The sequence below is a fragment of the Balaenoptera physalus genome, assembly GCF_965194825.1.
Source record: "Balaenoptera physalus genome assembly, chromosome: 1".
NCBI classification, from domain to species: domain Eukaryota; kingdom Metazoa; phylum Chordata; class Mammalia; order Artiodactyla; family Balaenopteridae; genus Balaenoptera; species Balaenoptera physalus.
Window position 1 is genome coordinate 29,450,267 of NC_138882.1, and position 26,013 is coordinate 29,476,279.

Below are 26,013 nucleotides of genomic sequence, written 5' to 3' on the forward strand. Positions count from 1 at the left end.
AAGAAAGGAACTCTTTCCTAAATAGTAGAATAAAGCTTGGATTAGGGGATGAGAAAGAGCAGGAAGATTTGGGCCAGAAAGAGCCTTTGGAAAACTATAACAACAACACCTGTAGATGATAATGACAGCAGAACTGTGATTCCTTCTATATTCCCTAGAACATTCCATTTTTGGTGTTGTTTTTACCCAGATCAGAGGATTTAAAAGTATCATTTGATCTTAAAATAGAATTATTTTAGACCCTTTGGGAAATTAGGACATTCAAAAGCATCTGTGTATATGGGGAGTTTAGAAAGCCACAAATATGCCCAGGGAAAATGCATGCTCAGAAAAGTCCTAAGAAGACCTGAAGCTTTCACTCAGGCTGATCTCTAGGCTCAGAGCAAGCCTGGCTGAATGGTGAAGACCAGCACAGCCAAACTGCAAAGACTTGGAGAGTTGGTTCTTCTATTTTGGGGGGGCTTTTTGGTGTTTTTCTTGTTGTTGTTTGTTTCAGCTCCTGGCAAAAAAATCTGTCAAACATCAGCTGACCATGAGCTAATGAAACAGAGACCTCAATGATCACACATGACAAGGAATAGTTTCTACAGAAATAGTTTGGAAAACTCTTAAAACAAAAGGACTACTACAGCCTTCAACAACAAAAAAGACAGCAAACCTTAAAAAAATGGGGTATCTGATTTCCAGAGTTACCACAGTATAACACTTCAATGCTCAATTTTCAACAACAACAAAAAATCACCAGGCATACAAAGAAAGAGGAAAACATGGCTCACTCAATGAAACAGAATAAATTTACAGGAACCATGCTTATGAAACTATAGACATCAGACTTACTAGACCAAAACTTTAAAACAACTGTCTTAAATATGCTCAAAATGCTAAGAGAAAACATGGACAAAAAACTAAAGGAAGTCAGGAAAACAAATTGTAAAAGGGAACCAAACTAATTCTGGAGATGAAAACAACTAAAACTGAAATGAAAAATTCACTAAAGAGATTTTAGAGAAGATATGGGCAGCAGAACAAAGAATCAGCAAATTTGAAGATAGGAAAATTGAAATTATTGAGTCTGAGAAGCAGAAAGAAGAAAGAATGAAGAATTACCAAATGATCCAACAATTCCATTTCTGAGTATATACCCAAATGCCTTGAAAGTAGGGCCTCAAACAGATACTTGTGCATCAATGTTCATAGCAGCCTTACTCACAATAGCCAATAGGTTGAAACCCCCCCAAATCCATTAACAAATGAATGGATAAACAACACGTGGTATATACGTACAATGGAATATTATTCACCCTTAAAAAGAAATGAAATTATGATACATGTTACAACATGGATGAAACTTGAAAACTCTATGCTAAATGAGACAAGCCAGATGAAAGGAGAAATATTATTTGATTCCACTTACGTGAAGTACCTAGAATAGGCAAACTCATAAAGACAGAAAGTAGAAGAGGTTACCAAGGGTTGCAGGGAGAAGCGAATGGGAGTTATTGTTTAATGGGTAGAGTTTTTGTTTGGGATGATGAAAAAGTTCTGGAAATGAATAGTGTTGATGTTGCACAACACTGTGAATGTACTTAGTGTAAATAAATTATACACTTAAATTTTTAAATGGTTAAAATAGCAAATTTTGTGTTATATATATTTACCACAATAAAAAAGTACCAAAAAAAGTAGATGCCTAAGAGAAAAGTACCCAAATACTCACCAGTTCTAGTTTCCATTTTTCAGCCTCACTAGCAGATGCAGCTTTGATAATATCTGCATTGCCATTGGAAAATGATCTCTTGGCAGCTTCATCCACCCTAGAATCTTCACCTGTTGTAATCCAAGAATTCTGTATGTTTCCCTAAAATAAAATGTGAAAGTACTTGCATTCAACCTTTAACTTTAAATCAATATACATACTTTACAAATGGAATACTGATTATTATCTGTGATGAAAGGAATAAGAAAAAGAACAGATGCTTCTAAATACAAATCAAGAATTATTTTACATTTTCAAGCTATTAGGGTCATATTCCAGACAAGTGTTACAAAGTCACATTCCTACAGGTACAGGCAATAACGTAAATGAGCAAAGAGGGCTGGATATCAGTATATTGAACAAATGAACTTATCTCTTACTTCTTTGAAGACACATACTCTTGAAACACATAAACCTCTCTTGGCTTGTTTTTCATTTTCCACATTTCATAAAGGCATGACTAATAATAATAATAATACATATGATGTTTATGTTTACTATGTGCCAGACACTGTTTTATGTCTTCCACATATATTAACACATTTAATCATTACAACAATCCTATAAGTTTCACTGTTATCTCCATTTTATAGATGGGGAAACCGAGTCACACAGAGTAACTGCTAAAAGTCACAGAGGTAGAAAGCAGCTAATAGGTGGCAGAGCTAGGATCTGAATCCTGGCATTCTAGCTCCAGAGTCCTAAACCACTATGCTCTTCTGCCTTTTCAGAAAATTATTTCTCTTCAATAAGAAAAACAGTGCATGGTGATAAGCAGAACTGACATGCAGCCTGCACGTCAAGGATTCAGAAAGTAATGGTAGGGACCATGACAGAGCAACCAAAGGAAGTAGTCACTACTCAGTTTCAGTCAATTGCTGCCATGTGTGAATACCAACTCACATTACCAAAAAATCTTTTGATTTTTAAAAAGATGAGGCAGATATCTGGCTCTTCAACTGAAACAGTGTTAAATATTGAGTCAGTTTTTCAAACAAACAAAACATGCCTACAGACTGAATTTGGTGAAGCCACTGTCAGTTTGCGAACTTTGGCACTCTTTCAACATTCAATGAAATAAGCAGCCCAAAGAACTGGGTGATTTATGTGTGAATCAAGAACTAAAATACTTATATTAATTTATTCAACAAGTAATTATTGAACTCCTGCTAAGGGCCAAGGGGTACAGTAGTATTAATAAGAGAGGACATGTCCCCAAACACAGAACTATACTGCAGTGTCATATCATGTTAGAATGTAGTAAACTGCATTCATCCAAAGTAGTATTCTGAGATTCTATTCCATATTCTTTGAGAAGTTCAGTTTAATGCAAACATTTGTGAAGTACCTACTATATTCAGGCACTGTGCTAAAAGCTTGGGGAGGGGGGTAAAAATGAGCAAGACCAATATTATCCTCAAATATTATTTACAGGCTAATGAAGAAGAGAAACACCTAAGCAGATAATTTCAATTTAACAAGGCAAGTGCTAGGCCAGAGGTGTGCATGGGGGACTATGCCAGAACAGAAGAGGGATACTAAGAGCAACTGGAGATTCAAGGAAAGTTTTCTGGACAAGTTTTGACAATGGTATGATATCTGAAGGGTGAAAAAGAGTAAGCTAGATGGGAAGGGCATGCCAAGAAGAGAGAACATCATGAGAAAATTCACAGAGGCATGAAACAGCATGGTGCCTGCCAGAGACTTTTAGGCAATTCAGCATTACTAAAGGTTGAAGCACAAGGCAATGAATGCCAGAAGATGAAGCTAGAACTGTTCACAACAGCCAAAATATGGAAACAACCTAAATGTCCATCGAAAGATGAATGGATAAAGAAGATGTTGTACATATATACAATGGAATACTACTCAGCCATAAAAAAGAATGAAATAATGCCATTTGCAGCAACATGCATGCAACTAGAGATTATCATACTAAGTAAAGTAAGTCAGAAAGAGAAAGACAAATACCATATGATATCACTTATATGTGGAATCTAAAGTATGACACAAATGAACCTATCTACAAAACAGAAACAGACTCACAGACATAGAGAACAGACTTGTGGTTACCAAGGGGGAGGAGGGAGGGAGAGGGATGGACTGGGACTCTGGGGTTGGTAGATGCAAACTATTACATATAGAATGGATAAACAACAAGGTCCTAATGTATAGCACAGGGAACTATATTCAATATCCTGTGATAAACCATAATGAAAAAGAATATAAAAAAAGAATGTCTGTATGTGTATAACTGAGTAACTTTGTGTACAGCAGAGATTGGCACAGCATTGTAAATCAACTATACTTCAAAAAAAAATTTTTTTTAAAAAAAGGAAGAAGCTAGAGAGTTAAATAAGGGTCTGAAAAGCAAAGCATGCAATGCTAATAAGCTTGAGCTTGATTCTGTAGGTAGGGAAAAATCTCCTAAGATTTGATTGCATTCAAAGTAGTCTTGCAGAGCAATGAAGGAGGGTAGTACTAATTTCCTATGGAGAAATTGGAGACAGTATGCAGACTATAGATCACTGACTTATGATATAAAATATTGTTATTCTTTGGAAAGAAGTGCTAATCTAATTGACACTTTGTTCTTTCACAGATAGCTTTTAAAAAACTTGAATGATATTTGACCAAGATTTCAAAAATCAAATTACATTTACATCCCTGAAGATCACTGAAAACCTTTGATTTCTTAACTGAGGGGAGGGGTTGGAATGGACGGGGATGAGAAGAGACATGGAAAGAAATGGCTCAGAAATTTTCTACTTTAAAAAAAATCTCCTAGATCTTTGATTGACCACACATGCCAAAATTTCTAATAAAAAGCATATTTTAATATAATTCTTTGAATTCTCAAGAAAAGCCCCTTAAGAAGGAAAAATGATGAAAAATGAAGATGGAAATGAAGTACTCTTTGAATGGTTTTAGTTTTTTAGAAATAATCTGCTTGCTTCTTCAACTGCTAGGTCATAAACTAGGTTAAAAGCTAAAAGTCATGTAGGCTGCCATCCAAGTCCCAGTCCCATGGCAAACGAAGATGGTTTGGTTCAATATTGACAAGCTATTCCTAATCTAAGCAGAAAGGCAGTATAATTCGAGGCCAGGTAGATGGATTTGTGGAGTCATATAGTCCTTTGTTTGAGTCCCAGCTTTGTGACATTAGACCAGTTACTTTGGTTACTTAACTGCCGTGTACCGTAATTTAAACACCTGAAAATAGACATAACAACACCTGCCTTGTGTGGCTATCATAAAATTGAAATAATATAATGAAAAGAAAGTACTTGATACAGTACCTGGCATATCATAGCCATGTAGTCATCAATAAATACTAATTATTACTATATAACTATTTCAATTGTTTTTCCAAAGAAAGCATTAAGAAACTTTGAAAATATGTATTCAAATCTGCCAACAGCTTTGGCAAGATTTACCATCAACATGGTAATAGGCTCATTAAAAAGAGTTCAGAAAAAAAAGAAGATAATATCTCTTGATCTGTTTATATCCAAGATATTCTAAATAGTTTCATTTACCTCAAAACTCTCAATACAACACCATGCATAGGTTGCTGAAATGCCTCAATTCACCTACACAAGTAAAAAGTGGGGGCAACAATTCTGTAACAACAAAATAATACAGAAGACTAACATTAAAATAGATATCAAGGTCACCTGACACATCTGTAACAACCGTTTCAATATTAGCATTATGTTTTAGCTCATGTGAATGTTTAAACAAAAACCTCTCTACAACTTTATCCTTTCTATAGTCTGTATATCTGTAGTTTTCTTTAGCAAGTTTCCTTTGTTCACATGGCAAAGCATGTGAGCGTTTACCATCATTTCCTTCCCCTTTTGCATTACTCACTTCTCTTGCCCTCTGATTCACTTGTCTGCCTAATTTCCTTTCTTATTTCACTTCCCCATCTTCCACTTCTTTCCATTGTATAAATATTGAAAACTATGAATAACTGAGTCACTGTTCACTGCATGTTCGGAGGAAAAGCAAAAGAACATACTTATTTTAAAAATGAACTTACTTCTAAGTACTTTCTATATGGCTATATCATTTTCAAATTGACACCAAAATAATAAGAAACTAAGATGAAATTTTTAAGTACTAATATTAATAATATAATAATATAAGCTCGATTAACTACATCCCATAGCAAAAGAGTAAAAAACATTTTTAAGGTAAAAGTATCTCTGACAATTCATAAAGAGATATTAAGCTTAAACATTATTTAAATATCATCATAAAAATTTTATGTCACAGAATTATAGAGATCATCTAATTCTCTGTTCCTCAAAATGTGGTCCACTGATACTAGACTCACTTTGGCAACTTGCTAATAATTCATATTTTTAACTCAAAGTCTTAGCCCAGACCAACTGAATCAGACCCTCAGGGAATGAAGCCCAGGATCTGCACTGTCAGCAAGTATCCCAAGTGACTGTCATTCACATTAAAGATTAAGAACTGCTAATATTGGTGAATTTCTCAAATGCCAATAAATAAACAGAGGACTCATGAGGTTTCATGCTTGAAAGTCCCATAAAATTACTTGTTCAACACCCAGCTTGTTAGGGACAATGGGAAGATTGACATTGTTAATCAGTGTCAGTGTTCTTCCTGCTACACCATGCTAATTAGACTTATTGGAACTCAAAGTTCAAAGAAAATTTAGAGAAATACAACAGAAATCTAAGCTACAGTTCTGAACAGTTGCTGGATTTAACCAAGTCCTTCCTATATTACATACTTCCTGCTTTCAGACCTGCTCTTTCCATATGGAAAAAACATAAATGGTATGCTCGGAAAGGAAACCGGAGTGGCTATTAGGCATCACTACATCATTTCATTTGAGGATTCATTCCACCAATAAATTAAAATAGTGAATTTTAATTTTTGAGGCCCCAAGTGAATACCAGCATAGCACTTCTGCCAAACTTCCAGAAAAAAATCTAAGCAGTTAAGAAGGCAGGGGGAAAGGGTAGGAGGCAACATTCAAACTATGTATTTTAGTTTAATCATTTAAATAAATGCTCACAGATGCATCCAGAAGTGTTTGTTCCCTCATTGCTTCCTCTTGCCTTTGAGATTTCAGCTCTTGTTGGAGCCTTTCATTTTCAAGCACAATTACTTGTACCCTATTTTTCATTCCAGAGAGTTCCTCCTATAAAAAACAGAAACAAATACCAAATACATTAAGCATTTTTTTCTTTTATTTTAAGAAATGCCACTTGCGGACAGCATACATTAAGCAATTCTAAGTAGTGCTTTTTTTTGTTGATTACTAGATGATCCAATATGATATAAAGCATGGAAGACTGATGTTGTCTATCCATTTTTGGAAATATTATAATTACATCTAGACAAGCAAAGAAACTCGAGCATTAGCTGACAAAGAGAAGGCTGAGGGAAGATAGTAGAGGACCTGCTAATGGCCATATCACAGGACTGTGTGGCTTCTGAGAATTTTTTGCAGGCTTACAGAAATGCTTTAATTAAAGGGTTTATCTAAAAGACTTTTAAGAATGAGGTAGACTGCTGAAAAATAAGGTAAGATATATTATTATTCTTGCTCCAATGCCAATAACTTGTTGAAAATTGACAGAGGACTACATAGATAATAGAGGACGCTGAGATAGAAAGGCAAGGAAAGTTACAGTGAATATCTATGACCTGAGATAGAAAGGCAAGGAAAGTTACAATGAATATCTATGAACTGCTAGCCAGATGGAAGGAAATTATGAGTGAAATAGTTTGGTGGAGAGTTGTTAAAGAGTGTTTCCTTGGCCGTGCAGGGCATAATATAAAGAACTACCAGTATATAGCAATTAGAAAAGCTATCAAGTTGCATCTCACCCTGAAAAAATGTGAAAAATATCGATATATTGATGGTACAATACTTAACTTAATCTTCATTACCAGTACAATTGTGCAATTGTTTTTATTATACTGCTTGTGCAAAAAACTATTGCACAATATATGAAAATTCCATTCAATTATTTTATTCAGAAACAAAATCAAAGCTGTAATTGAAAACTGTAATTAAACAAACATTGCATACTTCCAGTTGTTGGTCTGACATATAAGCAGCTTGGAAGACATCACTCCCATCTTCACAATAAGAAAAAAAGCTGAACAAACTGAAAAATCAACCACTCTTCTTAGATCCATCAGAGAATTAAGGTCACAGGGAAAACTATTATCCCTCAAAATGGAAAGACAGACACGCACTCCTGAGAACCACAACCTACCAGAGCAGAAACTTCTGCGGGAACCAGTGCCAGGGTAGAAAAATATATCAATAAAGTAATTGATGAAATGCTGGAAGCTTAGTGCAGACCAGTTTGAGTTAAAAACTCCAGAAGGACCCAGTCTCTGGGGGGAGGTGTCTCCTACACTTTTATATGACATTACCAGGTTCTTACAGCAAAGACTAGAGAACCCCCCCCACCCTGCTTCCTCCAGTAGGAGAGGAAAAGTAAACAAAAACCATTCTGTTCTTTTTAACCAGGCCTGCCTCAAGAGAAACTATCTTACCAGAGCCTAAAAAAACCTTTTTTTTTTCAGAACCTAAGTGACCTGGGGGAAGGGAAAAAAACAAACTCCAGCTTCCTAGTCTTGCCATCTCACTTAAGGGGAGGGGGAGACTGAGAAACACTTGTGAAGGACATAGCCAAGGGGCACACATAGCCAAGGGGCACAGGGTCACTAAAAGACTGAGACCTAATCATAGGACTACAAAATGCTCCCCATACTCCCATACCCTACCACCACATCAAAAGGGCTCTTATATCATAACAAGGGAATACACTAAAAGAACTGCACATCTCAGAATGTATTTAAGAAGAATTCTCGAGGGGAGGAGAGAAGATGGCGGAAGAGTAAGACGCGGAGATCACCTTCCTTCCCACAGATACAGTAGAAATACATCTACACGTGTAACTGCTCCTACAGAACACCCACTGAACGCTGGCAGAAAACGTCAGACCTCCCAAAAGGCAAGAAACTCCCCACGTACTTGGGTAGGGCAAAAGAAAAAAGAAATAACAGAGACAAAAGAATAGGGACGGGACCTGCACCAGTGGGAGGGAGGCGTGAAGGAGGAAAGATTTCCACGCATTAGGAAGCCCCTTCGCGGGCAGAGGCTGTGGGTGGCAGAGAGGGGAAACTTCGGAGCCACGGAGGAGAGCGCAGCCACAGGGGTGCGGAGGGCAAAGCGGAGAGATTCCTGCATGGAGGCTCGGTGCCGAGCAGCACTCACCAGCCCGAGAGGCTTGTCTGCTCAGCCGCCGGGGCAGGCGGGGGCTGGGAGCTGAGGCTCGGGCTTTGGTCAGATCGCAGGGAGAGGACTGGGGTTGGCGGCGTGAACACAGCCTGAAGGGGTTAGTGCACCACAGCTGGCTGGGAGGGAGTCCGGGAAAAAGTTTGCAGCTGGCGAAGAGGCAAGAGACTTTTTCTTGCCTCTTTGTTTCGCGGCGCGCAAGGAGAGGGGATTCAGAGCGCCGCCTAAATGAACTCCAGAGACAGGCACGAGCCGCGGCGATCAGCGCGGGCCCCAGAGATGGGCGTGAGACGCTAAGGCTGCTGCTGCCGCCACCAAAAAGCCTGTGTGCCAGCACAGGTCACTCTCCACACCGCCCCTCCTGGGAGCTGGTGCAGCCCGCCACTGCCAGGGTCCCGTGATCCGGGGACAACTTTCCCGGGAAAATGCACTGCGGGCCTCAGGCTGGTGCAACATCATGCTGGCCTCTGCCGCTGCAGGCTCGCCCCGCCTCCTCTGTACCCCTCCCTCCCCCCGGCCTGGGTGAGCAAGAGCCCCTGAAGCAGCTGCTCCTTTAACCCCGTTCTGTCTGGGCGGGGAACAGACGCCCTCAGGCGACCTACACGCAGAGGTGGGTCCAAATTCAAAGCTGAACCCCGGGAGCTGTGCGAACAAAGAAGAGAAAGGGAAATCTCGCCCAGCAGCCTCAGAAGCAGCGGATTAAAACTCCACAAACAACTTGATGTGCCTGCATCTGTTGAATACCTGAATAGACAACGAATCATCCCAAATTCAGGAGGTGGACTTTGGGAGCAGGATATATTAATTTTTCCCCTTTTCCTTTTTTTGTGAGTGTATATGTATATGCTTCTGGGTGAGATTTTGTCTGTATAGCTTTGCTTTATAATAGCTTTATTTTACTTCACTATATTATAGCCTCTTTCTTTCTTTCTATTTTTTCTCCCTTTTACTCTGAGCCGTGTGGATGAAAGGCTCTTGGTGCTCCAGCCAGGCATCAGGGCCGTGCCTCTGAGGTGGGAGAGCCAACTTCAGGACACTGGTCCACAAGAGACCTCCCAGCTCCACGTAATACGAAACGGCGAAAATCTCTCAGAGATCTCCATCTCAACATCAAGACCCAGCTTCACTCAACGACCAGCAAGCTACAGTGCTGGACACCCTATGCCAAACAACTAGCAAGACAGGAACACAGCCCCATCCATTAGCAGAGAGGCTGCCTAAAATCATAATAAGGCCACAGACACCCCAAAACACACCACCAGACGTGGACGTGCCCACAAGAAAGACAAGATCCAGCTCATCCACCAGAACTCAGGCACTAGTTCCCTCCACCAGGAAGCCTACACAACCCACTGAACCAACCTTAGCCACTGGGGACAGATACTAAAAACAACAGAAATTATGAACCTGCAGCCTGCAAAAAGGAGACCCCAAACACAGTAAGATAAGCAAACTGAGAAGACAGAAAAACACACAGCAGATGAAGGAGAAAGGTAAAAACACACCAGACCTAACAAATGAAGAGGAAATAGGTAGTCTACCTGAAAAATAATTCAGAATAATGATAGTAAGGATGATCCAAAATCTTGGAAATAGAATAGACAAAATGCAAGAAACATTTAACAAGGACCTAGAAGAACTAAAGAGGAACCAAGCAACGATGAAAAACACAATAAATGAAATTAAAAATACTCTAGATGGGATCAATAGCAGAATAACTGAGGCAGAAGAAAGGATAAGTGACCTGGAAGATAAAATGGTGGAAATAACTACTGCAGAGCAGGATAAAGAAAAAAGAATGAAAAGAACTGAGGACAGTCTCAGAGACCTCTGGGACAACATTAAACGCACCAACATTCGAATTATAGGGGTCCCAGAAGAAGAAAAGAAAAAGAAAGGGACTGAGAAAATATTTGAAGAGATTATAGTTGAAAACTTCCCTAATATGGGAAAGGAAATAGTTAATCAAGTCCTGGAAGCACAGAGAGTCCCATACAGGATAAACCCAAGGAGAAACACGCCAAGACACATATTAATCAAACTGTCAAAAATTAAATATAAAGAAAGCATATTAAAAGCAGCAAGGGAAAAACAACAAATAACACACAGGGGACTCCCCATAAGGTTAACATCTGATCTTTCAGCAGAAACCCTGCAAGCCAGAAGGCAGTGGCAGGATATACTTAAAGTGATGAAGGAGAAAAACCTACAACCAAGATTACTCTACCCCGCAAATATCTCATTCAGATGTGATGGAGAAATTAAAACCTTTACAGACAAGCAAAAGCTGAGAGAGTTCAGCACCACCAAACCAGCTTTACAACAAATGCTAAAAGAACTTCTCTAGGCAAGAAACACAAGAGAAGGAAAACACCTACAATAACAAACCCAAAACATTTAAGAAAATGGGAATAGGAACATACATACCGATAATTACCTTGAATGTAAATGGATTAAATGCTCCCACCAAAAGACACAGACTGGCTGAATGGATACAAAAACAAGACCCATATATATGCTGTCTACAAGAGACCCACTTCAGACCTAGAGACACATACAGACTGAAAGTGAGGGGATGGAAAAAGATATACCATGCAAATGGAAATCAAAAGAAAGCTGGAGTAGCAATTCTTATATCAGAAAAACTAGACTTTAAAATAAATACTATTACAAGAGACAAAGAACAACACTATATAATGATCAAGGGATCGATCCAAGAGGAAGGTATAACAATTGTAAATATGTATGCACCCAACATAGGAGCACCTCAATACATAAGGCAAATACTAACAGCCATAAAAGGGGAAATCGACAGCAACACAATCATAGTAGGGGACTTTTAACACCCCACTTTCACCAATGGACAGATCATCCAAAATGAAAATAAATAAGGAAACACAAGCTTTAAATGATACATTAAACAAGATGGACTTAATTGATATTTATAGGACATTCCACCCAAAAACAAAAGAATACACATTTTTCTCAAGTGCTCATGGAACATTCTCCAGGATAGATCATATCTTGGGTCACAAATCAAGCCTTGGTAAATTTAAGAAAATTGAAATCGTATCAAGTATCTTTTCCGACCACAACGCTATGAGACTCGATATCAATTACAGGAAAAGATGTGTAAAAAATACAAACACATGGAGGCTACACAATACACTACTTAATAACGAAGTGATCACTGAAGAAATCAAAGGGGAAAGCAAAAAATACCTAGAAACAAATGACAATGGAGATACGACGACCCAAAACCTATGGGACGCAGCAAAAGCAGTGCTAAGAGGGAAGTTTATAGCAATACAAGCCTACCTCAAGAAACAGGAAACATCTCGAATAAACAACCTAACCTTGCACCTAAAGCAATTAGAGAAAGAAGAACAAAAGAAACCCAAAGCTAGCAGAAGGAAAGAAATCATAAAGATCAGGTCAGAAATAAAAGAAAAAGAAATGAAGGAAACTATAGCAAATATCAATGAAACTAAAAGCTGGTTCTTTGAGACGATAAACAAAATTGATAAACCATTAGCCAGACTCATCAAGAAAAAAAGGGAGAAGACTCAAATCAATAGAATTAGAAATGAAAAAGGAGAAGTAACCACTGACACTGCAGAAATACAAACGATCATGAGAGATTACTACAAGCAACTCTATGCCAATAAAATGGACAACCTGGAAGAAATGGACACATTCTTAGAAATGCACAAACTGCTGAGACTGAACCAGGAAGAAACAGAAAATATGAACAGACCAATCACAAGCACTGAAATTGAAACTGTGATTAAAAACCTTCCAACAAACAAAAGCCCAGGACCAGATGGCTTCACAGGTGAATTCTATCAAACATTTAGAGAAGAGCTAACACCTATCCTTCTCAAACTCTTCCAAAATATTGCAGAGGGAGGAACACTCCCAAACTCATTCTACGAGGCCACCATCACCCTGATACCAAAACCAGACAAAGATGTCACAAAGAAAGAAAACTACAGGCCAATATCACTGATGAACATAGATGCAAAAGTCCTTAACAAAATACTAGCAAACAGAATCCAACAGCACATTAAAAGGATCATACACCATGATCAAGTGGGGTTTATCCCAGGAATGAGAGGATTCTTCAATATACGCAAATCAATCAACGTGATACACCATATTAACAAATTGAAGGAGAAAAACCATATGATCATCCCAATAGATGCAGAGAAAGCTTTCGACAAAATTAAACACCCTTTTATGATAAAAGCCCTCCAGAAAGTAGGCATAGAGGGAACTTTCCTTAGCATAATAAAGGCCATATATGACAAACCCACAGCCAACATCGTTCTCAATGGTGAAAAACTGAAACCATTTCCACTAAGATCAGGAACAAGACAAGGTTGCCCACTCTCACCACTATTATTCAACATAGTTTTGGAAGTGTTAGCCACAGCAATCAGAGAAGAAAAAGAAATAAAAGGAATCCAAATTGGAAAAGAAGATGTAAAGCTGTCACTGTTTGCAGATGACATGATACTATACATAGAGAATCCTAAAGATGCTACCAGAAAACTGCTAGAGCTAATCAATGAATTTGGTAAAGTAGCAGGATACAAAATTAATGCACAGAAATCTCTTGCATTCCTATACACTAATGATGAGAAATCTGAAAGAGAAATTAAGAAAACACTCCCATTTACCATTGCAACAAAAAGAATAAAATATCTAGGAATAAACCTACCGGAGACAAGAGACCTGTATGCAGAAAATTATAAGACACTGATGAAAGGAATTAAAGATGATACAAATAGATGGAGAGATATACCATGTTCTTGGATTGGAAGAATCAACATTGTGAAAATGACTCTACTACCCAAAGCAATCTACAGATTCAATGCAACCCCTATCAAACTACCACTGGCATTTTTCACAGAACTAAAACAAAAAATTTCACAATTTGTATGGAAACACAAAAGACCCCGAATAGCCAAAGCAATCTTGAGAACGAATAATGGAGCTGGAGGAATCAGGCTCCCTGACTTCAGACTATATTACAAAGCTACAGTAATCAAGACAGTATGGTACTGGCACAAAAACAGAAACATAGATCAATGGAACCGGATAGAAAGCCCAGAGATTAACCCATGCACCTATGGTCACTTTATCTTTGATAAAGGAGGCAAGCATATACAGTGGAGAAAGACAGCCTCTTCAATAAGTGGTGCTGGGAAAACTGGACAGGTACATGTAAAAGTATGAAGTTAGAACATTCCCTAACACCTTACACAAAAATAAACTCAAAATGGATTAAAGACCTAAATGTAAGGCCAGACACTATCAAACTCTTAGAGGAAAACATAGGCAGAACACTCTATGACATAAATCACAGCAAGATCCTTTTTGACCCAGCTCCTAGAGAAATGGAAATCAAAACAAAAATAAACAAATGGGACCTAATGAAACTTAAAAGCTTTTGCACAGCAGAGGAAACCATAAACAAGACCAAAAGACAACCATCAGAATGGGAGAAAATATTTGCAAATGAAGCAACTGACAAAGGATTCATCTCCAAGATTTACAAGCAGCTCATGCAGCTCAATAACAAAAAAACAAAAAACCCAATCCAAAACTGGGCAGAAGACCTAAATAGACATTTCTCCAAAGAAGATATACAGATTGCCAACAGACACATGAAAGAATGCTCAACATCATTAATCATTAGAGAAATGCAAATCAAAACTACAATGAGATATCATCTCCCACCAGTCAGCATGGCCATCATCAAAAAATCTAGAAACAATAAATGCTGGAGAGGGTGTGGAGAAAAGGGAACACTCTTGCACTGTTGGTGGGAATGTAAATTGATACAGCCACTATGGAGAAGAGTATGGAGGTTCCTTAAAAAACTAAAAATAGAACTACCATACGACCTAGCAATCCCACTACTGGGCATATACCCTGAGAAAACCATAATTCAAAAAGAGTCATGTACCAAAATGTTCATTGCAGCTCTATTTACAATAGCCAGGACATGGAAGCAACCTAAATGTCCATCATCAGATGAATGGATAAAGAAGATGTGGCACATGTATACAATGGAATATTACTCAGCCATAAAAAGAAATGAAATGGAGGTATTTGTAATGAGGTGGATGGAGTTAGAGTCTGTCATACAGAGTGAAGTAAGTCAGAAAGAGAAAAACAAATACAGTATGCTAACACATATATATGGAATCCAAGGGAAAGAAAAAAAAGGTCATGAAGAACCTAGTGGCAAGATGGGAATAAAGACACAGACCTACTAGAGAATGGACTTGAGGATATGGGGAGGGGGAAGGGTAAGATGTGACAAAGTGAGAGAGTGGCATGGACATATATACACTACCAAATGTAAAATAGATAGCTAGTGGGAAGCAACCGCATAGCACAGGGAGATCAGCTCTGTGCTTTGTGACCACCTAGAGGGGTGGGAGGGAGGGAGATGCAAGAGAGAAGAGGTATGGGAACATATGTATACGTATAACTGATTCACTTTGTTATAAAGCAGAAACTAACACACCATTGTAAAGCAATTATATTGCAATAAATATGTTAAAAAAAAAAACAAAAACAGAAAGCACCAGGCCCAACATTGGTTCACTGGTGAATTCTGTTAAACATTTAAGGAACAAATGAGACCAATTCTGTAAAATATCTTCTATAAAATACCAGAGGAAATACTTCCTAACTTATTCTATGAAGTCAGCATTACCCTACTACCCAAACCGGGTGAAGCCACTATAGGAATGAATAACTACAGATCAAAATATCTCATGAATACAGATGCAAAAATCCTTATCAAAATATTAGTGCATCAAATCCGATAATGTATAAATAGAATTATACAACAGGACCAAATGGAATTTAATCTACCTATGCAAGTCTGGCTCAATATTTCAAAATCAAATAACATAATTCAACAAGCTAGAAAAAAAAATCATATGATCATATCAATAGATGCAAAAAAGGCAAGTAACAATATCCAGGAGCCATTCAAGGTAAAAACCTCAGTGAACTAGGAATAAAGGAAATACATCTTCAGTTTAATAAAGAACATCTACAAATAACCCCCAGCAAACATTGTACTTCACGGCGAGACAATAGATGGTTTCCTACTAAGATCAAGAATAAGACAATGATGTCACCTCTCATCATTTCTATTCAACATCATATTAGAAGTCCTAGGTAATACAATAAGGCAAGAAAAGAAAATAAAAGCTTTAGAAGAAGAAAGTTTTTAAAAAGACAGCTGTATTTGTCACAGATGACATTATTTTCTATGAAGAAAATCTCAAAGAATCAAAAAAAAAACTGCTAAAATAAGTGATTATAGCAAGGTTGCAGATTACAACGTTAATATACAAAAGCCAATTGTTTTCTTACATATTAGTAATGAGTAATTGATATTTGAAATTAAAAACACAATACCATTTACATTAACACTGAAAAAAATTAAATACTCAGGTATAAACTGTACAAAATATGTATAAGATCTATAGGAATAAAACTGTAAAACTCTGAAGAAGACATCAAGGAATATCTAAATAAATGGAGAGATATTCCATGTACATGGATAGGAAGATTCAATATTGTCAAAATATCACCTCCTCCTAACTTGATAGATTTCAATACAATCTCAATCAAAATTCCAGCATGTTACTTTGTATATATTTACAAACTGATTTTAGAGTTTATATAAAGAGGCAAAAGACCCAGAACAGCCAACATGATATTGAAGGAAAAGAACAAAATTGGAAGATTGACACTACTAGACCTCAAGACTTACTATAAAGCTCCAATAATCAAGACAGTGTGGGACTTCCCTGGTGGTGCAGTGGTTAATAATCCACCTGCCAATGAAGGGGACATGGGTTCGAGCCCTGATCCGGGAAGATGCCACATGCCACAGAGCAACTAAGCCAGTTCGCCACAACTACTCAGCCTGCACTCTACAGCTTGCGAGCCACAACTACTGAGCCTGTGTGCTACAACTACTGAAGCCCGCATGCCTAGAGCCTGTGCTCTACAACAAGAGAAGCCACTGCAATGAGAAGCCCGTGCACCTCAATGAAGAGTAGCCCCTGCTTGCTGCAACTAGAGAAAGCCCATGTGCAGCAAAGAAGACCCAATGCAGCCAAAAATAAAGGAAAAATAAATAAATTAAAAAAAAAAAAAGACAGTATGGTATTTGTGAAAGAACTGACCAATAGATCAATGACGTAGAATGGTGAGCCCCGAAATAGACTTACACAAGTACAGTTAACTGATCTTTAACATGGAATAAGGGTAATTCAATGTAGATAGTCTTTTCAAAAAATGATGCTGAAACAGATGGATATCTACATGGAAAAACAAATTTAAATATATCTAGACACAGATCTTATACCTTCACAAATATTAACTCAAAATGGAGCATAGATCTAAATGTAGAACACAAAACAATCAAACAGCTAGAAGAAGAATAAGAGAAAATATTAGTGATCTTGGGTTTCACAATATTTTTAGATATAACACCAAAAGCACAATTCCATGGAAAAAATTGATAAGTTGAACTTGATTAAAATTAAAAACTTCTGCTCTATGACGCTGTTAAGAAAATCAAAAGACAAGCCAAAATTGAGAGAAAAGAATTGCAAAAGACATATGTGATAAATGACTGGTATCCAAAGTATATAAAGAACTTTTGAAACTCAACAATAAGAAAATGAACAACCCAATTAAAAAAATGGGCAAAAGACCTGAACAGATACCTCATCAAAGAAAGTATATAAATGGAAAATAAGCATATGAAAAAAATATTCAACACTGTATGTCATCAGGGAATTGAAATTAAAACAACAAGATACCATCACATATCTTTAACACACTAGAAATCAAAACACTGACACCACCAAATCCTGGCAATGATGTGGAATATCAGGAACTCTTATTCTTTGCTGGCAGGAAAACAAAATGGCACAGCCACTGTGGAAGACAGGGTGGCAGTGTCTTATAAGACTAAACATACTGTTACCAGGCAATCCAGCAATTGTGCTTCGTGGTATTTACCCAAATGAGTAAAAAATTTATGCCCACAAAAAACCTCTACACAAATGTTCACAGTAGCTTTATTCATAGTTGCCAAAACTTGGAAGCAAGCAAGATTTCCTTCAATGGGTGAATGGATAAACAAACTATGTTATATCCATACAATGGAATATTACTCAGTGATAAAAAGAAATGAGCTATCAAGCCATGAAAAGACATGAAGGAAACTTAAATGTATATTATGAACTCAATGAAGCCAACCTGAAAAGGCTACAAAACTGTATGATTCCAACTATATGACATTCTGGAAAAGGCGAAACTATGGAGACAGTAAAAAGATCAGTGGTTACCAGGGGTTTAGCAGGTAGGAAGGGATAAATAAGCAGAGTGCAGATGATATTTAAGGCAGTGAAATTATTCTGTATGCTACTGTAATGGTGGGTATATGTCATTATACGTTTTTTAAAACTTACAGACTATAAAACACAAAGAGTGAACACTAATGTAAACTGAGGAATTTAGTAAATAATAATGTAATAATACTGGCTCATCAATTGTAACAAACAACTGTACTACACTGATGCATGATGTAAATAACAGGGGAAACTGCTGGGGAACTATAAAGTACATGGGAGTACATGGGAACTCTATGTACTTTCCATTCAACTTTTCTGTAAACCTAAAACTGATCTAAAAAATAAAGTCTATTAATTAACCAAAATAATAAGATTTCTAGGCCCTTAAACATTACTTTCATTATCTGACTCGCTTGTTAAAATGTATCATATTTATACTCTGTCTGACTTTCAAGGGTTTTGTAATCCTCCATTTTATCAGTTCAGCATTATTGTAATTATTTCTAAGAGATATCCTCCATTGTAAGAATTTAGAATAGATGCCTCATGTCCCCCATAAATAAATCATATTCATCCTGAATATATTCTTTCATTGTTGTTGTTTTCTCTTTGAAATTCGTTCATCTCCCTTCTGCTGATCTAATGATCCTATGCCTTAAGATTATTCTCTCCCATAAAAACATCCCCAAAGACACTAGCTTTTAGTAACCTTCTTCTCTCATTATAATTATAGTTTATACCACAAAATAAATGGCTACACTATATATTCTACAGGGCTGCTGTGGTCCTCATAGGTAACAGTGCTCTCAACTAGATGTTAAGTTTATTATGATGTATATTGCAGAGTGGCAGAATCTGCCATCCCCTAATATGTCACTTTGGAAGAATTATCTTGAGCTAAGGGCACGTGAAAAACAGCAGGTAGAAGAAGAGTGCTGTGACCTCCCCTTTTCTTCCTGAAAGCAGGAATAAAACTCTCACGTGAAAGATGCTCTCCCTACACCAGGAAGAAAAAAACATTCTTATCACCAGAGACAAGAAGTAGAGGCTGACAGAAATCTGTACAAACAGACCTTGTTAAAAGAACTCATCTTCTTTACCTCCCCACATATTTTAGTTACACTTCCACAGCTGCCTCTCTTTGTTCAACCAAGTATAAAAACATTTAGGTTTCACCACTTCTTCGGGTCTTCACTTCCTTATGAAGGCTCCCATGTCACATAAATCCTGCATTAAATAAATGGGTATCCTTTTATCCTGCTAATCTGCCTTATGTCAATTTAATTTTAAGGCCCAACCAAAGACACTAAGAGAGCAGAGCTAAAGTTTTATTTCCCCTACAATATCTCTTAAGTTTTACCCACAGCATTTTAGGGATTAACAGAAGCTTATTAATGGAATGAGTCCTAGTATATTATTTCAGCTTTTCTGGTAATCCAAGAATACTTGTATAATAATGATTGTATCCTCAAAAACAAAGAGAAAATGACATGCTAAGATCAGGAAACTCCCTTGAAAACTCAAGACATTAAATGTTTAAAGGTTTCTTAAGTTACCTATCAGACTTATACCTTGGAAGAGTAGCCAAATGTTAAAAATATAATACATATAATACTGATAAAAAAGATATCAGTAACTCCTATAAAAATATCACATGATCTGATGCACTGATATTAAAAAAAAACCAAAAAACTAAAACACTAACATACTTTGGGAAGGCAGAAAGGCTCCAATGGCATTAATGACATTATTAAATTTCATACAGTCATGCAATATGTAACATCTAGTGTTACATGCCATTGGTGACACATCTGGTTTCTTGATCGTAAGTATCAGTACCCCCATGAGCTATCCATATTCAAAGTCAAGGTAAGAACCTTTACACTGACATGGGGTAGATTTAATCTACCGCTTAGAATCCCTACTTGCTGCACAACAATTTCAATAGGTTGGTAAGTGTGGGAGAATGATTGGTATTACTATTCCAAAGCATTTGCCATAAGCTGGGCTAAAGTAAATAGGGTGGAAAGGAAAAATTCTGAAACCTGAGAGAATATTATCAAAATATTAGACATAGTTATAGACTACTGGGAAATTAAGTATTCAGAAATGGCATAGTCAGGAGTATCATTCCCAAGCCTGAGAAGCTCCTATTACACATCAGTCTTTTCAATTATATAAAGATGGCAACTGTCAATGTATTGCTATAAACATGACTAATAATAGCAAATTTTCATACAAGGCATTATTAATATCAACTTTAATTTAGGTTGGCTTAAATTTTTAATGAGAAACTTACCTTGCAGAACTTGACTTCTGCCTCTAAATGATGAATGTATTGAGACTGGTCACTGATGATGGGAACAAGATCCTGTAGAGCAGGCATATCGGTTTCCTCATATTCTGATGATTTCTAAGGCAAAAACAAAAACAAATGAAGCATGTTTGGATTTAGCAAAGAATCAGTTAATACCATCTTCACACTCAATTTAGCACTGATGTCATATAAACACAGTATAAACACAGACTAGGGAGATTGCTTCAAGATGGCAGAGTAGAAGGACGTGCGCTCACTTTCTCTTGCAAGAGCACTGGAATCACAACTAACTGCTGAAAAATCATCAAAAGGAAGACACTGGAACTCACCAAAAAAGATACCCCACATCCAAAGACAAAGGAGAAGCTGCAATGAGACAGTAGGAGGGGCGCAATCACAATAAAATCAAATCCCATAATCGTGGGTGGGTGACTCACAAACTGGAGAAAACTTATACCACAGCAGTCCACCCAGTGGAGTGAAGGTTCTGAGCCGCACATCAGGCTTCCCAACCTGGGGTTCCAGCAACGGGAGGAGGAATTCCCAGAGAATCAGACTTTCAAGGCTAGCAGGATTTGATTGCAGGACTTCGACAGGACTGGGGGAAACAGAGAATACACTCTTGGAGGGCACACACAAAGTAGTGTGCACATCAGGACCCAGGGGGAAGGAGCAGTGACCCCACAGGAGACTGAACCAGACCTACCTGCTAGTGTTGGAGGGTCTCCTGCAGAGGCGGGGGTGGCTGTGGCTCACTGAAGGGACAAGGACACTGGCAGCAGAAGTTCTGGGAAGTACTCCTTGGCGTGAGCCCTACTGGAGTCTGCCATTAGCCCCACCAAAGAGCCTGTAGCCTCCACTGCTGAGTCACCTCAGGCCAAACAACCAACAGGGAGGGAACTCAGCCCCACCCATCAGCAGACAAGTGGATTAAAGTTTTACTGAGCTCTGCCCACCAGAGCAACACCCAGTTCCACCCACCACCAGTCCCTCCCATCAGGAAGCCTGCACAAGCCTCTTAGATAGACTCATCCACCAGAGGGCAGACAGCAGAAGCAAGAAGGACTACAATCCTGCAGCCTGTGGAACGAAAACCACATTCACAGAAAGACAAAATGAAAAGGCAGAGGATTATGTACCAGATGAAGGAACAAGATAAAACCCCAGAAAAACAACCAAATGAACTGGAAATAGGCAACCTTCCAGAAAAAGAATTCAGAATAATAATAGTGAAGGTGATCCAGGACATCAGAAAAAGAATGGAGGCAAAGATCAAGAAGATGCAAGAAATGTTTAATGAAGATCTATAAGAATTAAAGGACAAACATCTAGAAGAATTAAACAACAAAAAACAGAGATGAACAATACAATAACTGAAATGAAAAACACACTAGAAGGAATCAATAGAAGGATAACTGAGACAGAAGAACAGATAAGTGACCTGGAAGACAATGATGGAATTCACTGCCGTGGAACAGAATAAAGAAAAAAGAATAAAAAGAAATGAAGACAGCCTAAGACACCTCTGGGACAACATTAAATGCACCAACATTTGTGTTATAGGGGTTCCAGAGGAGAAGAGAGAGAGAAAGGACCTGAGAAAATATTTGAAGAGATTATAGTTGAAAACTTCCCTAACATGGAAAAGGAAACAGCCACCCAGGTCCTGCAAGTGCAGAGAGTCCCAGGCAGGATAAACACAAGGAGAAACACACTGAGACACACAGTAACCAAATTGACAAAAATTAAAGACAAAAAAAAATTATTAAAAGCAAAAAGGGAAAAATGACAAATAACATACAAGGGGGGCTTCCCTGGTGGCACAGTGGTTAAGAATCTGCCTGCTAATTCAGGCGACATGGGTTCAAGCCCTGGTCTGGGCAGATCCAACATGCTGCAGAGCAACTAAGCCCGCGCACCACAACTACTGAGCCTGCACTCTAAAGCCCTCAAGCCACAACTACTGAGCCCTCATGCTACAACTACTGAAGCCCACATGCCTAGAGCCTGCGCTCCACAACAAGAGAAGCCACCACAAGGAGAAGCCCATGCACAACGAAGGGTAGCCCCTGCTGAACGCAACTACAGAAAGCCCGTGTGCAGCAATGAAGACCCAATGCAGCCAAAAAAACCAACAAAAAAAGAAAAAAAAAAAATACAAGGGAACTCCCATAAGGTTAACAGCTGATTTCTCAACAGAAACTCTACAAGCCAGAAAGGAGTGGCAAGATATATTTAAAGTGATTAAAGGGAAGAAACTACAACCAAGGTTACTCTACCTGGCAAGGATCTCACTCAGATTCGATGGAGAAATCAAAAGCTTTACAGACAAGCAAAAGCTAAGAGAATTCAGCACCACCAGCTCAGCTCTACAACAAATGCTAAAGGAACTTCTCTAAGAGGGAAACATAAGAGAAGAAAAGGACCTACCAAAACAAACCCAAAACGATTAAGAAAATGGCAATATGAACATACATATCAATAATTATCTTAAATGTGAGTGGATTAAATGCTCCAACCAAAACCAACAGATTGGCTGAATGGATACAAAAACAAGACTCATATATATGCTGTCTACAAGAGATGCACTTCAGACCTAGGGACACATACAGACTGAAAGTGAGGGGATGGAAAAAGATATTCCATGCAAATGGAAATCAAAAGAAAGCTGGAGTAGCCATACTTGTATGAGATCAAAATACTTTAAAATGAAGAATGTTACAAGAGACAAGAAAGGACACTACATAATGATCAAGGGATCAATCCAAGAAGAAGATATAACAATTATAAATATATATGCATCCAACATAGAAGCACCTCAATACATAAGTCAAATGCTAACAGCTATAAAAGAGGTAATTCACAGTAACACAATAATATTGGGGGACTTTAACATCTCACTTACAACAATGGACAAATAATCCAGACAAAAAATTAATAAGGAAACACAAGCTTTAAATGACACAATAGACCAGTTAGATTTAATTGATATTTATAGGACATTCCATCCAAAAACAACAGTATACACTTTCTTCTCAAGTGCATATGGAACATTGTCCAGGATAGATCACATCTTGGGTCACAAATCAAGCCTTGGTAAATTTAAGAAAATTGAAATCATATCAAGCATCTTTTCCGACCACAATGCTATGAGATTAGAAATAAATTACAGGGAAAAAAACATAAAAAACACAAACATATGGAGGCTAAACCATATGTTACTAAATAACCAAGAGATCACTGAAGAAATCAAAAAGGAAGTTAAAAAACACCTACAGATACATGACAATGAAAACACGATGATCCAAAACTGATGGGATGCAGCAAAAGCAGTTCTAAGAGGGAAGTTTATAGCAATACAATCTTACCTCAAGAAACAAGAAAAATCTCAAATAAACAATCTAACCTTACACCTAAAGGAACTAGAGAAAGAAGAACAAACAAAACCCAAAGTTAGTAGAAGGAAACAAATCATAAAGATCAGAGCACAAATAAATAAAATAGAAACAAAGAAAACTATAGCAAAGATCAATAAAACTAATAGCTGGTTCTATGAGAAGATATACAAAATTGATAAATCTTTAGCCAGACTCATCAAGAAAAAGAGGGAGAAGACTCAAATCAATAAAATTAGAAACGAAAAAGAAGTTACAACAGACACCGCAGAAATACAAAGCATCATCAGAGACTAGTACAAGCAACTGTATGCTAATAAAATGGACAACCTGGAAGAAATGGACAAATTCTTAGAAAAGCACAACCTTCTGAAACTGAACCAGGAAGAAATAGAAAATATGAACAGACCAATCACAAGTAATGAAATTGAAACTGTGATTAAAAATCTTCCAACAAACAAAAGTTCAGGATCAGATGGTTTCACAGGTAAATTCTATCGTATATTTAGAGAAGAACTAACACCCATCCTTCTCAAACTCTTCCAGGAAATTGCAGAGGAAGGAACACTCCCAAACTCATTCTACAAGGCCACCATCTCTCTGATACCAAAACCAGACAATGATTTCACAAAGAAAGAAAACTACAGGCCAATATCACTGATGAACATAGATGCAAAAATCCTCAACAAAATACTAGCAAACAGAATCCAACAACACATTAAAAGGATCATACACCACGATCAAGTGGGATTTATACCAGGGATGCAAGGATTCTTCAATATATGCAAATCAATGTGATACATCATATTAACAAACTGAAGAATAAAAACCATATGATCATCTCAGTAGATGCAGAAAAAGCTTATGACAAAATTCAACACCCATTTATGATAAAAACTCTCCAGAAGTTTTTATCATAGGGCATAGAGGGAACCTACTTCAACATAATAAAGGCCATATACGACAAACCCACAGCAAACATCATTCTCAATGGTGAAAAACTGAAAGCATTTCCTCTAAGATCAGGAACAAGACAAGGATGTCCACTCTTGCCACTATTATTTAACATAGTTTTGGAAGTCCTAGCCATGGCAATCAGAGAATAAAAAGAAATAAAAGGAATACAAATTGGAAAAGAAGAAGTAAAACTGTCAGTGTTTGCAGATGACATGATACTATACATAGATAATCCTAAAAATACCACCAGAAAACTACTAGAGCTAATCAGTGAATTTGGTAAAGTTGCAGGATACAAAATTAATGCACAGATCTCTTGCATTTCTACACACTAACAACGAAAGATCAGAAAGAGAATTAAGGAAACAATTGCATTCACCATTGCAACAAAAAGAATAAAATACCTAGGAATAAACCTACCTAATGAGACAAAAGACCTGTATGCAGAAAACTATAAGACACTGCTGAAAGAAATTAAAGATGATACAAACAGATGGAGAGATATACCATGTTCTTCGATTGGAAGAATCAACATTGTGGAAATGACTATACTACCCAAAGCAATTTACAGATTCAATGCAATCCCTATCAAATTAGCAATGGCAATTTTTTACGGAACTAGAACAAAAAATCCTAAAATTTGTATGGAGACACCAAAGACCCCAAATAGCTAAAGCAATATTGAAGGGAAAAAAACGTAGCTGGAGGAATCAGACTCCCTGATTTCAGACTACACTACAAAGCTACAGTAATCAAGACAATATGGTACTGGCACAAAAACAGAAATAGAGATCAATGGAACAGGATAGAAAGCCCAGAGATAAACCTATGCACCTATGGTCACCTAATCTATGACAAAGGAGACGAGGATATACAATGGAGAA

General features: G+C 37.5%; 1 protein-coding gene across 11 annotated transcripts in view; it reads right to left on the reverse strand.

The window, feature by feature from the left end:
* SDCCAG8 (SHH signaling and ciliogenesis regulator SDCCAG8) overlaps positions 1-26,013 on the reverse strand; it is a 263,302-nt gene that overhangs the window by 218,695 nt on the left and 18,594 nt on the right. For all 11 annotated transcript variants that reach the window (XM_082470278.1, XM_082470276.1, XM_082470274.1 and 8 more), the window contains exons 4-6: positions 20,760-20,873; positions 6,813-6,938; positions 1,718-1,858 (exon numbers count right to left, since the gene is read on the reverse strand). In XM_082470278.1, the coding sequence (XP_082326404.1) occupies positions 1,718-1,858; positions 6,813-6,938; positions 20,760-20,873 (381 nt within the window). The remainder of the gene's footprint in view (positions 1-1,717; positions 1,859-6,812; positions 6,939-20,759; positions 20,874-26,013) is intronic.